The 14139-nt window shown below is 46.4% G+C and overlaps 1 protein-coding gene across 1 annotated transcript in view; it reads left to right on the top strand.

Moving 5' to 3' along the window:
* Positions 1 to 14139, top strand: part of LOC310832868 (multidrug and toxin extrusion protein 2-like) — a 34523-nt gene continuing 20384 nt past the window's right edge. The window contains exons 1-4 of the mRNA XM_083715142.1: positions 1 to 376; positions 9628 to 9729; positions 10228 to 10296; positions 11059 to 11207. Of these exons, the coding sequence (XP_083571268.1) occupies positions 17 to 376; positions 9628 to 9729; positions 10228 to 10296; positions 11059 to 11207 (680 nt within the window). The 5' untranslated portion in view covers positions 1 to 16. The remainder of the gene's footprint in view (positions 377 to 9627; positions 9730 to 10227; positions 10297 to 11058; positions 11208 to 14139) is intronic.

Here is a 14139-nt window from a genome sequence, read left to right as displayed (position 1 = left end):
CCGCCGGCTCCGCCCAATGGGGAAGGGGATTCCCCTCCGCGCGCCCGCCCCCCTGGCCCGCCTGCGCTGCACGTGGCCGCCGCCGGGGAGCGATGCTTCGGCTGGGCTGGACGGCGCGGCCGTTGGCGCTGCAGCTCGGAGCTGCTGCTGCTGCTGCCGCTGCTGCTGCTCCCTCGCCCCGCCGGGGAGGAGGACGATGCGGAGGCTGGAGGAGAAGCGAGGCGCCGAGGGCGACGAGCCCCAGGAGATCCGGCCGCTGCCTCCTCCGCCGCCACCGCCGCCCTCGCCCTCCTGCTGCGGCCGGAGCCTCCGCCGCCTCGTCCCCGTCGGCGCCTGGCGAGAGGCCCGCGAGCTGGTCCAGATCGGCGGCCCCGTGGTGAGGAAGGAGGGCAGGGGGGGACCCGAAGGAGAACCGCGATCTCTCTCCCGCGGGGGGGGGGGCAGCGGTGGTGCAGTGGTTAGAGCACCCTCGCAGGGTTGTTGTGCGGGCGGAAGCAGCAGGATCAATGAGACTGAGAAATGAGAGATCAGAGCATAGCTGTCAACGTTTTCCCCTTTTTAAAGGGAATTTCCCTTATTCCGAATAGGATTCCTCGCAAGAAAAGTTGACAGCTATGGGTCAGAGAGAGATCTGGGGAGAATAAAATGGGAGGGAAGGAGAGAGAAAGGGGAGGAATAAAAATATGGAAAGCTGAAATGGCTTTTAATCTAGTGTTTCGTTTACCGCCAATTGCATTTTTTAAAATAATTGTTTCTAAGTGTTTTGACTGATAAATCTCACTGTTCCGTTGTTTTCGCAAACTGCTCTGAGTTTCTCCCTCTCACAATCAAGCAGTGTATAATTTTTATTTGAAAGACGGAACAAAATAATGGGGTTGTCTCTGACCAAGCTTAACCCCGTCAGCCGTGCCCCTTCATTTCAATGGGTCTACTCTGAGTGAGCAGAGCCAGCATTGGATGCAACCCGCAGGAGATGTACTGGGAGGCGTGGGGTGAAAGTGAAGGGACAGGATACCCAAATCCTGTCTGTGAAATCACCCCCCCCCTCAACAAAAGAAGGATGAAGGATGAGAAAATGGGAGGGAGAAAGGCAGAGAAAAAGAAAAGAATGAAATGAGAGGTGAATAGAGGAAAGGCAGGAGGAAGGGAAGAGGAAAGAAGAGGAGGGGAAGGAGGAAATTGAGAGACAGAACTGCACTGCATCCTCTGAAAACAGAACAAGGTTTCAGTCCTCATGGTTCTGAACGAAGGGCTGGTTTCAGTTGAACTGCCTTAAGCTGAGTCAGTTCATCAGTCCATTTAACCCAGTGTTGTTTGCACTGACTGGCAGCAGCTCTCCAGAGTTTCAGGCTAGGGGACATTCCCTACCAGAAATGGAGGTTGAACCTTCTGCATGCAAAGCAGGTAGTGTTCCCCACAGCTGTGGTCTCAAGAGACCCACCCTATCTTGACCTTGCCCAAAGGTGGACTCACCCCTTGATAAGGGAAGGAGGTGGGGGGTCCAAAGTCTGAGCTTATTGGGGCCCAGAGACCCCACCCTGAGCCTTTTTTACGACCCGCTAAAAACTAAAGTACACATTTCATTTTCCGGCTCAGCCTTGTGACCTCTTCCACGAAACCTTACGCGAATGGCTGTTTTTTAAAATCTTTATTTTTGCATGGAAATTGGCACATGATGGAACCGAAAGTGCTTTTGTTTTCTTAAAAAAGAGAATTTCTAATCTGCCTTTTAGGGCAGGCTCCTTTGCCAAGATCTCTCGCACCAGAACAATACAATATAGACAAGACCCACCCAGATAAAACCACGAGGCAAAGCTGAAAACATTGTTTTATCCTGCATTATAGATCCTGCACCGGATTGAGGGGGGAGGGTTAGACTAGATTAGGGGTGGGGGGGATATCAGGCCTGGAGGTCCGGATGCGGCCCTCTGGCTCTCTCTTTCTGGCCCTTGATGTTCTCCTCGGGTCACGCCCCACACTTTCTGCCTTTTTTGAGTTCTTTAACTGTTTGGAATGTGTCCTTGAACTGTAAAAAAATAAAAAACCCTTTTGTTTGCTGGGATGGCGAGATGTGTGTGAAAACTCTCTGGCTTCTGCACGGCTGAAATGTGCAGCCTGTAGTACAAAAGTAAGGCCCCCGTCTTCACAGGGCATTTAAAGCTGTGTCATACCGCTTTCATAGAATCATAGATTTGGAAGGGACCCAGGGTCATCTAGTTCAACCCGCACAAATCTCAACTGTTGAACTGCTCTTACTGTCAGAAAGTTCTTCCTGATGTTTAGTCGGAATCTCCTTTCTTGTAACTTGAAGCCATTGGTTCAGGTCCTACCCCCCAGAGCGGGAGAAAACAAGCTCGCTCCATCTTCCATGTGATAGCCCTTAAGATATTTGAAGATGGCTATCATATCTCTTCTTAGTCTCCTCTTTTCCAGGCTAAACATACTCAGCTCCTTCAACCACTCCTCATCAGGCTTGGTTTCCTGACCCTTGATCATCTTGGTTGCCCTCCTCTGCACACCTTCCGGCTTGTCAACATCCTTCTTAAATTGTGGTGCCCAGAACTGGACACAGTATTCCAGGTGTGGTCTAACCAAAGCAGAATAGAGTCAGACTATTCCTTCTCTTGATCCGCACACTAGACTTCTTCTGTTGATGCAGGCAAGAATAGCATTAGCTTTTTTCGCTGCTGCATCACACACTGGGCTCATGTTAAGCTTTTAATAATAATAATAATAACAGCATCTTAAAAAGCAGAGACATCACCTTGCCAACAAAGGTCTGTATAGTTAAAGCTATGGTTTTCCCAGTAGTGATTTATGGAACTGAAAGCTGGACCATGAAGAAGGCTGATCACTGAAGAATTGATGTTTTTGAATTCTGGTGCTGGAGGAGACTCTTGAGAGTCCCATGGACTGCAAGAAGATCAAACCTTTCCATTCTTCAGGAAATCAGCCGTGAGTGCTCACCGGAAGGACAGATCCTGAAGCTGAGGCTCCAAGACTTTGGCCACCTCATGAGAAGAGAAGGCTCCATGGAAAAGACCCTGATGTTGGGGAAGATGGAGGGCACAAGGAGAAGGGGACGACAGAGGACGAGATGGTTGGACAGTGTTCTTGAAGCTACCAGCATGAGTTTGACCAAACTGCAGGAGGCAGTGGAAGACAGGAGGGCCTGGTATGCTCTGGTCCAGGGGGTCACAAAGAGGCAGACACGACTAAACGACTAAACAACAACAACAATTATTTATACCCCACCCATGTGGCTGAGTTTCCCCAGCCACTCTGGGCGGCTCCCAATCGAATGTTAAAAACAATACAGCATTAAATATTAAAAACTTCCCTAAACAGGGCTGCCTTCAGATGTCTTTTAGAAATAAGACAGCTGCTTATTTCCTTGACATCTGATGGGAGGGCGTTCCACAGGGCGGGCACCACCACTGAGAAGGCCCTCTCTCTGGTTCCCTGTAACCTCACTTCTCGCAATGAGGGAACCGCCAGAAGGCCCTCAGCGCTGGATCTCAGTGTCCAGACTGAATGATGGGGGTGGAGACGCTCCTTCAGGTATACAGGACCAGGGCTTTCCCCAGTCACGGCTTCCCCCAAAGGACCCTGGGAACTGTAGTTTGTTAAGGGGGCTGGGGATTATTAGGAATTAGCCCAGTTTCCCTCACAAAGCTTCCATTTCCAGATTGGTTTAACAATAAGTCCCTCTTCCCAATGAACTACTTCCCGAATTTTATACGCTGCTTGATTGGAAAAGAACAACCCCACCTCAAAACGGTTTACAAAAGAGCTAAAATGCTAACGTTATCGATAAAAATCTCACAACAATCATTTAAAACATTTTTTAAAATACATTTGCTGGGCCACACAACGATGTCTCACTTTCTTTTTTCTTCTAAAATAAAAACACTGAAACTCCCATATTTTATTATTCTGCTCAGTTGCCTCTTAATCTAATATTGGCGTTGGCTGTTCTGATACTTGATTTCCGCTCCCCTTGGCTCCGCTGGCAAAGCAGCAGAGCTCTTGCAACTTTTACAAGGAGGACCTAGAACTGAGTTGTCCACCAGCTTTTCATCGGCTTGCATGCCAGGGACCTGAGGTTTTGCAGGGAGCTGCTTGTTGGCCTTTCTGTTCAGATCCTGGAAGGCGTGTGGGCTTCGATCCGTGGCCCCTGCCTCCCCCACTGCTTGCAAAGGACCCTGGGGCTGGAGCTTGCTCAGTTCCTGGGAGGCCTGCTTATTTTGGTTATCTTGCAAAGGAGCCTTGCAAAATGCTCTGGGCCGTAGATTCAGATTTGTTTGTTTGTGTGTGGCACAGCACGGCAAATATATCCCCTTGAAATTAACTCGGCTAAAAAGATACAGTGGTACCTCTGGTTACGTACTTAATTCGTTCCGGAGGTCCGTTCTTAACCTCCAGTTACAGATAGGTAGCCGTGTTGGTCTGCCATAGTCAAAACAAAAAAAATTCCTTCCAGTAGCACCTTAAAGACCAACTAAGTCAGTTCTTGGTATGAGCTTTCGTGTGCATGCACACTTCTTCAGATACACACTTCTGAAGAAGTGTGCATGCACACGAAAGCTCATACCAAGAACTGACTTAGTTGGTCTTTAAGGTGCTACTGGAAGGAATTTTTTTTGTTCTTAACCTGAATCCCCACTTTAGCTAATGGGGCCTCCTGCTGCCGCTGCGCGATTTCTGTTCTCATCCTGGAGCAAAGTTCTTAACCCAAGGTAATATTTCTGGGTTAGGGGAGTCTATGAAGCCTATGTAACCTGAAGCGTATGTAACCCGAGGTACCACTGTACAACAAACACAAACTTACAATTTTGAATTTGCTTGGCAGATCACAACATTTTTCTTAAAAAGAAAGAATGAAAGAACCTGGGGACTTGTGCATGCTGAACCTGAAAGTGCTTGTGTGTGTTTATGTGTGTGATCTTATGTTTGGGTCAGCTGTCCTGTCCCTCTGGAACGGGGAGAGGAATCAGTTCCTTCAATCCCAAACAACCTTTTGTTCATTGTCCATCTTGCAAGCATCTGACTTTGGCTCGGAAGTTCTTTGCTGCCAGATAATGGCACCTTTTGAAACTTTCATGCCCTGGGGTTGAGGGTTTGTGTGTGTCTGACAGTCTGACTCGTTCCTTGAGCACATGCTTTGCATAAAAAGTCCCAGGTTCTAGCTGTGTGGGGGAGGAACAGGACAAATGTGCGCTGCAATAAAATGTTGCAGCGTGACGTGCTGCTCTTCCAGATTCTAGCCCCTCCCCCCATGAGAATTTAGAAAGCTGCCTTGTGATGAGTTGACCTTTTGGTCCATCCAGCACAGTACTGTCCACACTGACCAGCAGCAGCTCTCCAGGGTTTTAGGCACAGTGTCTTTCCCCTAGTCTTACTTGGTGATGCCGAAAATCGAACCCAGGACTCAGTTCAAACAGATGCTCTTACCACTGAGCTCCACTCCCTTTTCCCCTTCTCCCAACTGTCTATCAGCATTCCAGGATCGCCAAGCACACTCAGTCTTCACTGAGATGTTTTTGGGTCACCTTAAAATTTTGGGGAGTATTCTGCAACTCCACACAGCGCCTGAACTCTGGAAATAGCAGGAACATTGATCTTTAGGCTAAAGGAGCCAAGGATCTGACTTTTTAATATTGTTATTTGTGTCCTCTGCTGGGTTTCTCTATTGACGTGTTCCGGATTGGGCCATTCAGCTAACAGCACATTGCCTCTTCTCTCCTTCCCCCCACCCTCCCAAAAAAAATCCACATATTTGTGTCAGGGCATGTCCAGGATTAGAGGACTGCTGTCATAAACCTCTCCCCGCCATCGTGCGGTCAGGAAACAAAACGCTTATTTTCTCTTTCCCCTCCCAGATCCTTGTCAGGGTGAAAGATTGCTGCCCTGGGGTAGCGCTGAGCTTCGCATAAGCTGTGCTTGTTGGGACCTGTTCAGCTTCTCTTGGTCCTGTTCCCTAAGTACAAGAAAACACCATTTTGGATCGGGCCCTGGTTCCTGGAACCCAAAGCCAGTTCAAACTCCACAGGGCCAAGACACACGGGAGAGGTTCTGCGAGCCGCGAGGGGGGAGTGGAAATTTTTTGAACCATTTTTTGGAGGAACATTGCAGGCTCCCTGCAGGTAGAAAGCTAGCTTCTGCGTGACAAAACACCCAGGGTTGTTCCGCACGCCGAGACCTTGCGTTCGGGAGGCGGGGAAGCGGCCTGTTCTCTCCCTTTTTTAAAAAAAAGATTTTTATTGACACAACAAGAAAAAAGGGGAAAAAACACAAATACCAAATTACACACAAGAATAACCATAGACACATAACTTTCTTAGCAAACAATAAAACATATACTGGTCTTAACACTAAAGACCCAACCTCCCGTCTATTCCATATTTCAAATTCATATTACTTATTGCCAATACACACTTTTATCATAATTAAACTTAAATAAATCTAATTTCTTATATCTACCTTGCAACTATTACTGAAGTTCCTCGAATGCTGCAACAGAATTTAAACTACTACATTTATTTTTCAGATATTCTTTGAAAACCTCCCATTTTCAAACAAATTCCTGTTTTGATTTATTCTTTATTTTTTCTGATAGACCATCTAATTCGGCATATTCTGTCAGCTTTTGGATCCAATCTTGTATAGAGGGGATTTCATTACTCTTCCATTTTGCTGCGATCAAAACTCTTGCTGCCGCCGTCGCATATAAAAAGATACCCTTCCTCTTTTGTGGAATATCCAAATCTGTTATTCCCAGGAGGTAGGCCTCTGGTTTTTTATTGAGAGAGATCTTTAGCATTTTTTGCAGTTCTGCATGGATACTCTCCCAGAATACCTGTATTTTCCTACATATTCACCACATATGGTAGAAAGTTCCTTAGTCTCAGAGGCGGCCTGTTCTCATAGTCCAGCAGATGCCCCCAATAGGAAGCCCTTGAGCAGGACATGGGTGCAAGAGCCTGTGGCTTAAATATAATTTTCATTAACAGGCCAAACAAATCACATCATTTCCAAATCACATTAGTTCCAAATTATATAGCCAGATTTTTAAATTTTGTTGGGGGTGCCCATACTCCAAGCTCCGAATGGGGGTCCAAACATCACTTATATTGCTGCTTTAATTAGACAGTTCTATCCAGTTCTGTCCAGATAGTCTCTTTATTACTTTCTTCATCTTCTTGTTGTTATCGTATATTCCTTTCTTTGCGATCTCTGATAATCTTCACAAGCGGGTTGGAAACAAACATCCTCTGTGTAGGTTTTACACTCTCCAAGAATCATATCACATAGGGACAGACACTATTCCACACCTCTGTAAAGAATTTATCCTCGGTCTGTCCATTAATTTTCCCAGGCTTGCCAAGTATATCCGAGGGCTCTGCCAGGCTTCGATCACATTCCATTCATCATTCACATTCCGATGATCCTGGTCCTCCCCCCCCCCCCCGTCTTTCTTAGACAAGCCTGTCTTAGCAAGACGCCATTTAAAACTGCGTCATAAAATTTTCCTCCGTTCTCCGATATTTACCAATCCTCTCTTTGATCCATAATTCACTACACACAGTTCTTGAGTTCCTGCTTGTGATTAATAATATGCAACAATTCATCTTTCTGGGGTGGAGGGTTATTAATACTCACATAAGGCAAAGAAAAGAAAAGTTTTTTCCTCCACCCCCCTTCCATTTCATTCCAAACATACCAGTCTCTTAATGGTGGTTCATCACTTGATTTATTTGTCCCGCCCGTCGCTCCGGTCACAGAGATGCATTAATCAGCAGCCTTATCTCCCGAACTTTGCTTGATGTATGTGCTTCAGCTTCTTTCCAATTATATATCTCCAATTATATTTTCGAGCTGAAGCGAACCAGAGCGCGACTGGAGAAAGCGTCAGGAAGAGCCGACTTCACCGAGGGCTTGTGCCAAGTGACCGGGCACCCCCTTCTTTCGATTCCGGGGGTGCATTATGGACACCGCTGGCAAGGTAGTCCCCCCCATCTCCTTGGGGGGTCGGGAAGGCTGCATACTTCCCATAGCAGCCTCTTAATTACCTCGTGTGGGTTGGAGAGGTGTTATTGTCGGCCATCTTCCAATGCGCTACGTGGTGGCTCCCCTGCAAGAACCTGTGGCTTGTACATATTTTAAAGCACTGCTGCCTCCAACCACAGAAGCAGAGAACCACCGTGGCTAGTGGCAAAAGAGAGACTTATCCTCCGCAAACTTGGCTAAGCCTCTTTTACAGACGTCTAAGTTAGTGGCTGCCACTCAGTGACGCAGCGTGGGTTGCCAGTGCCCGGGGCAAGGCATAGCATTGGCACAGTCTGCTAATAGGCTGGGACGAAGAGGCAAAAGCTCAGTGATCTACCCATGTGGGAATTTTTCCAAAGCCTGCAGAGGGCACCCTGGCAACCAGCCACCGCCCAAATCAACTCCTTAACCTACTCACGTGAAAATTGGGAGATTTTCTGAGCGAGAGTATTGGAGTATTGAGGCTTGGAGTATTGAGGCTGTATTTTAATGTTTTAATTTTGTGTTTTAATGTTGTATTTTAATCTTGTTTTTAAGTTGTATTTCAATCAATTTGTTTTATATCGGGTGTTAGGCGCCCTAAGCATGGTCTTGGCTGGGGTGGGCAGGGTATAAATAAAAATTATTATTATTATTATTATTATTATTATTAAAATTACAGGTGGTTAGCACGTTGTAGCGGGTTGGCCTGGATGACCCTAGGGGTCCCATGGCACAGATTTATGCAACAAGGGGGGAGGTTGAGCTGTGTTTTTATTCATTATTACCACTTCTTCTTTGCCTTCTGAAATTTTGCGCCTCTGAGAATATATATATATATTTTTATAATATTTTTTATTGGTTTTATGAAATACAGAAAAAAGAATAAAGAGCATATTATAAAAATAGAGAAAGAAAGTTACAAATTTTCTTGTTCTTTTTTCCAAATCTACTGGACTTCCCCGCGTCCTCCCAACCCTGCATTCTCTGTAATACATAACGTCAGCAATTTGTTAACTTGTTTCAATACTTGTTGTATCTTTCATTTTATCATGTTACCCAATTTCAAATATATTGTAACCCAAATCATGTACGTTTTCATTTTAACACAATAAAGTTGTTTCATTATTCTATCTCTGACTTCTTGTACCTTAATTTCCATTTCTTTAGTTTAACATTACTGAAGCTAGAATTTCCTAAGAGGTGCGTTTTTTAACATTCATACAACTTATAATGTTTTTCCAAGTAGTCCTTAAATTTTTTCCAGTCCTCCTCGATTGTTTCTTCTCCCAAGTCTCGGATTCTGCCAGTCTGCGCCTCTGAGAATATAAAATACGCAGGGGTTTATGTTATGCGAAACGAACGGGAAGAAGGGAAGCGACTGATATTTTAAGGTTGTTTAAATGAATATTTAAAATTGTAAAACAGAAAATTTAATAAAAATTATGTCAAAAAACAAGAAGAATTTTGTGCCCTGGGCAGCCGCCCCATGCTACACCACTGCCGCCACCGCCTCCTGCAGGAGTGAGTTCCACAGTTTAATTGTGTGCTTGGGGTCGCAGCGATGGGATGCGCTCACGCCTTACCCTTCCTCCTTAGTTTGTGGCGCAGCTTCTGGGCTTCCTGATCAGCGTGGTGAGCTCCATCTTCTGCGGCCACCTGGGCAAAGTCGAGCTGGATGCCGTCACCCTCGCTGTATCGGTACGTAAGGAGCTGCAGCCCCTCTCGCTAAAAGCAGAGCCAAGATCCCAGTCCTCATGGTTTTGATTTCACAAGGAACGCAGGAAGCTGCTGACGCCGAGTCGGGCCAAGGGGGCGTCTGCCTCAGCACTGCCTGCACTGACTGGCAGCAGCGGCTTGCCGGGGTTTCAGCCCTACCTAGAAATGGCGGACATGCCGAACCTGGGACTCTGATCTTTCCCTTAAGAGTCAAGTGGCAGCGCCTCGTGGTTCTGAACAACGGGAGCTGATTTCGTTAGGAGCCCAGGAAGCTGTCATATATCCTGAGCTGGGGCAATGGCCTATCTAGTGTTGTCTGCACTGGCTGGCAGCAGCTCACCAGAGTTTCGGGCAGGGGGCGTTCCCAGCTGTAGCTGGAGATGCCGCTGGGGTCTGAACCTGGGACTTTTTGCATGCCAAGCAGTTGTTCTTCCACTGACCGTGACACCCTCCCTTTCTCTAATCACTCCTGCCTCCCAGGTCATCAATGTGATTGGCATTTCCGTGGGCACCGGATTGGCATCTGTGTGTGACACTCTCATGTCTCAGGTAGGTCCAAACACTGCATAGGGAGCTCCTCAGTACCACATCTGACTTCTTCTACCCACCTAGCCCAGTATTCCCTGCTCTGGTTGGCAGCAGCTCCCCAGGCTCTTTCCCCCATCACCTGGCTAGCTGATCCCTTTAAAAAACCCTCAAGATGCCAAGGATTATATTTTCCCGTACGGGGAAGTTTTAAACGTTGGGTGTATGTCTTCCTGTGTTATTATATTTTGTTGGAAGCTGCCCAGAATGGCTGGGACACAAATAATAAAATTACAGTGGTACCTCGGGTTAAGAACTTAATTCGTTCCGGAGGTCCGTTCTTAACCTGAAACTGTTCTTAACTGAAGCACCACTTCAGCTAATGGGGCTTCCCGCTCCCCCTGCACGATTTCTATTCTCATCCTGAAGCAAAGCTCTTAACCCGAGGCAATATTTCTGGGTTAGCGGAGTCTGTAACCTGAAGCGTATGTAACCTGAAGTGTATGTAACCCGAGGTACCACTGTATTATTATTGAACCTGGCAGCTTCTGCTTGCAAAGCAAGGGCTCTAACCACTATGCCACATGGCCCACCCGGAGAGGGGTGCAATACGTTCTTGAGGAGGCCACCTCGCCTCTTATCAGGGACGCCAGGAGGGTTTCATCCTGATGCCCAAGTTTCTCCCCTTCCCCTGAGTGAATAACAGCCAAAATTGGGCAAAGCTTTGCAGCGGTGCAAGGAGCAGCGGCGGATTTAATTTTTGCTTTCATCCTTTTTTTGGATCAGACGTATGGGAGCAAGAACGTGAAGCGCGTGGGCACCATCCTGCAACGGGGGATCCTTATCCTGCTCCTCTTCTGCTTCCCCTGCTGGGCCTTCTTCATCAATACAGAGCAGATCTTGCTTCTCTGCAGGCAGGACCCAGAAGTCTCCAGGTAGGTTGTGCTCGCTCCTTGCATGCAAATGCACACATACATTTACAGCAAACATCTCAGGGTGGGGTGGGGAGCTGAGATCTGTGGGAATGTTCAGGGGTGCAGGAGAGGATATATTGACTAATTATATCCTTATCCAACTTGTGCTAACAAGTTCCCAAAATATCAGCAGAGTTTATAAACATTCCCCTTTTAGTTCGCAACGGTAATGTCTGCACAGGTTCGCTAGAACCTCTATAATAATTACTCTGGTAATTTCCCCTTTTGTTCCCTCTTAAAATACAAGACATGACACAGTCTTTATAAAAGTATAAAAGAGTTTACTCACGTTCTGTTCACAATATGATCCCAGAAGGCAGACAGCTTAAAAAGGTAAAATACATTTAGAATCTAACTTGTAGCAAGATAGTCCTTATCTCCTCTCTTGGCTGGGGGCCAAGAGAGCATCCTTAGACGTTTCCTCATCGAAGGAAGATGGCGGAGAGAGAGAGATGGCTGCCTGCCCTGTGCTTTTATCATTTACCTGCACAGGTGAGGCCACACCCACCTCTGGTCACATGCGGTGGAAGTCCGTCCCCAGGAAGTTTACCTGCTTGCTAGACAGATATCCCTCCCCATGTTCTAACATGTACACTCTAGGAATGTTGTCATTGACTGCTCCTGTGTTTACATCCCACATGATCCACCCTTCGCAGCTTTTCCTCAAACCGCTTCCCTCTTCCCGTCTCCTGACACTGTTTTCCAAATCGGTTCCAAGCTCCTAGTCCTTAAGGTTTTCCAGCCTTTACGTGAGCGGCAAGTAAAACTGGAAAGCTCTTCTGCCGAGGCTCTTTTCTCTAGTTATCTCCTGCTTGGACTACTGCAACACGCTCTACGTGGGGCTCCCTTTGAAGGTGACTCGGAAACTGCAACTAACCCAGAATGCGGCAGCTAGACTGGTGACTAGGAGCGACCGCCGAGACCACATAACACCGGTTTTGAAAGTCCTACATTGGCTCCCAGGACGTTTCCCAGCACAATTCAAAGTGTTGGTGCTGACTTTAAAAGCCCTAAACGCCTCGGTCCAGTATACCTGAAGGAGCGTCTCCACCCCCATTGTTCAGTCTGGACACTGAGATCCAGCACTGACGGCCTTCTGGCGGTTCCCTCCCTGCGAGAAGTGAGGTTACAGGGAACCAGGCAGAGGGCCTTCTCGGTGGTGGTGCCCGCCCTGTGGAACGCTCTCCCACCAGGTGTCAAGGAAATAAACAACTATCTGACTTTTAGAAGACATCTGAAGGCAGCCCTGTTTAGGGAAGTTTTTATCGTTTGATGTTTTTTTCGTGTTTTTTAATGTTCTGTTGGGAGCTGCCCAGAGTGGCTGGGGAGACCCGGCCAGATGGGTGGGGTATAAGTAATAAATTATTATTATTATTATTATTATTATTATTATTATTAAGCACAGGTTCTGAAGCAAAACTGTGCCACTGTGCAAGGCCCAAGGGCTGAAATCCTTAACACTTGCTAGAGCGCTAGTCCTACTCAGAGCAACCTACTTTTGAGCAAGGATGCTCACACCTGTACTGTTAAGGAGCTTGATTTAACCTCTTCTAGCTGTTCTGAGAATCTTGAAGGAAGCTGGGCGAAGTGTCAACCTCCCATCAATCTGAGAAACTCACCTTTCCCAGAATGTTTTGGGTTTTTTTTTACAATCTGGCGTTTCTGCACAAGTTTGATCTTTGCGTCCTTAAGGACTAGGAACTTAAAAAGGGCTGATCCCCGGTTTGTAGCCGGTTTGTGCTTTTGAGTAATTCGGTTTGCAGGACACACACAATTCTGCACTTCCTACTATCGCTCCCTTCTGTTCTCAAGTTCGCGACTTAAATCTCTGCTCCCTGGGCTTTGAGAACTCCCTATCCCTCTCTCTCTCTTTGTCAAGAGACATCTTCAGGACCTCAAACCTTCCTTCAGGTGGGAAGAAACACCTGATTTTAAAAAACCAAACATTTTCATAACTTCTGCTCTCCCGGTCACAAAAAAAACCCTGAAGATTGGTTTGGGGTTCTTTTTGGTTTTTTTATTATAATTTTTATTAGTTTTTTTAAACATATCATTTTCAACAGTAATTAAACATACTTTTACATCTTATTCAAATTTTTGACTTCCATCAAGCCTGTCTGAAAATTTTCCAATCTAATCTCTTAGTTTGCATTTCTTATTTTCCCTATTACATTTCAAACTCATAGCCAATATCTCTATCTTTTTCTACTTTGTAACACTTTGTATATTTCTCCTTACAAAACTTCTTGTAGTCGTACTAGCGTAATTTGTTGATTACAGTTGCTCTTCAAATAATTCATATACTTCTTCCAATCTTCTGTAAATCTCTGGTCCCGCAGTTTTCAAAACCTTCCTGTCGTTTTGTCGAATTCTGCGTAGTCCATTAATTCCATCTGCCATTCTTCTTTCGTCGGAATTTCTTCTTGTTTCCATTTCTGGGCTAACAATACTCTTGCAGCAGTTGTTGCATATAAAAACAATTTAACAACTTGCCTCTTAATGTCCTGACCTATAATACCAAGTAAAAATGCTTCTGGTTTTTTAAAAAATGTATATTTCAACATGTTGAAAGTTAGAAGATTGGTTTGCTTTAGCTATAAACAGTGGCGTAGCGTGGGGGGTGCAGGGGGGGCCGGCCGCACCGGGCGCAACATCTGAGGGTTAGGGTTAGGGGGTGCAAATCCACGGGTTAGGGGGTGCAAATCCATGGGTTAGGGGGCACAAATTACTTGCCTTGCCCCGGGTGCTGACAACCCACGCTACACCACTGGCTACAAACCAGGCTTCCTCAGCCTCGGCCCTCCAGCTGTTTTGAGACTACAATTCCCATCATCCCTGACTGCTGGTCCTGCTAGCTAGAGATCATGGGAGTTGTAGGCCAAAAACATCTGGA

This window comes from Podarcis gaigeae (assembly GCF_964106915.1).
Source record: "Podarcis gaigeae genome assembly, chromosome: 15".
NCBI lineage: Eukaryota > Metazoa > Chordata > Lepidosauria > Squamata > Lacertidae > Podarcis > Podarcis gaigeae.
Note: the sequence above shows the minus strand (reverse complement) of the source record. Positions and strands in the feature narration are given on the sequence as shown.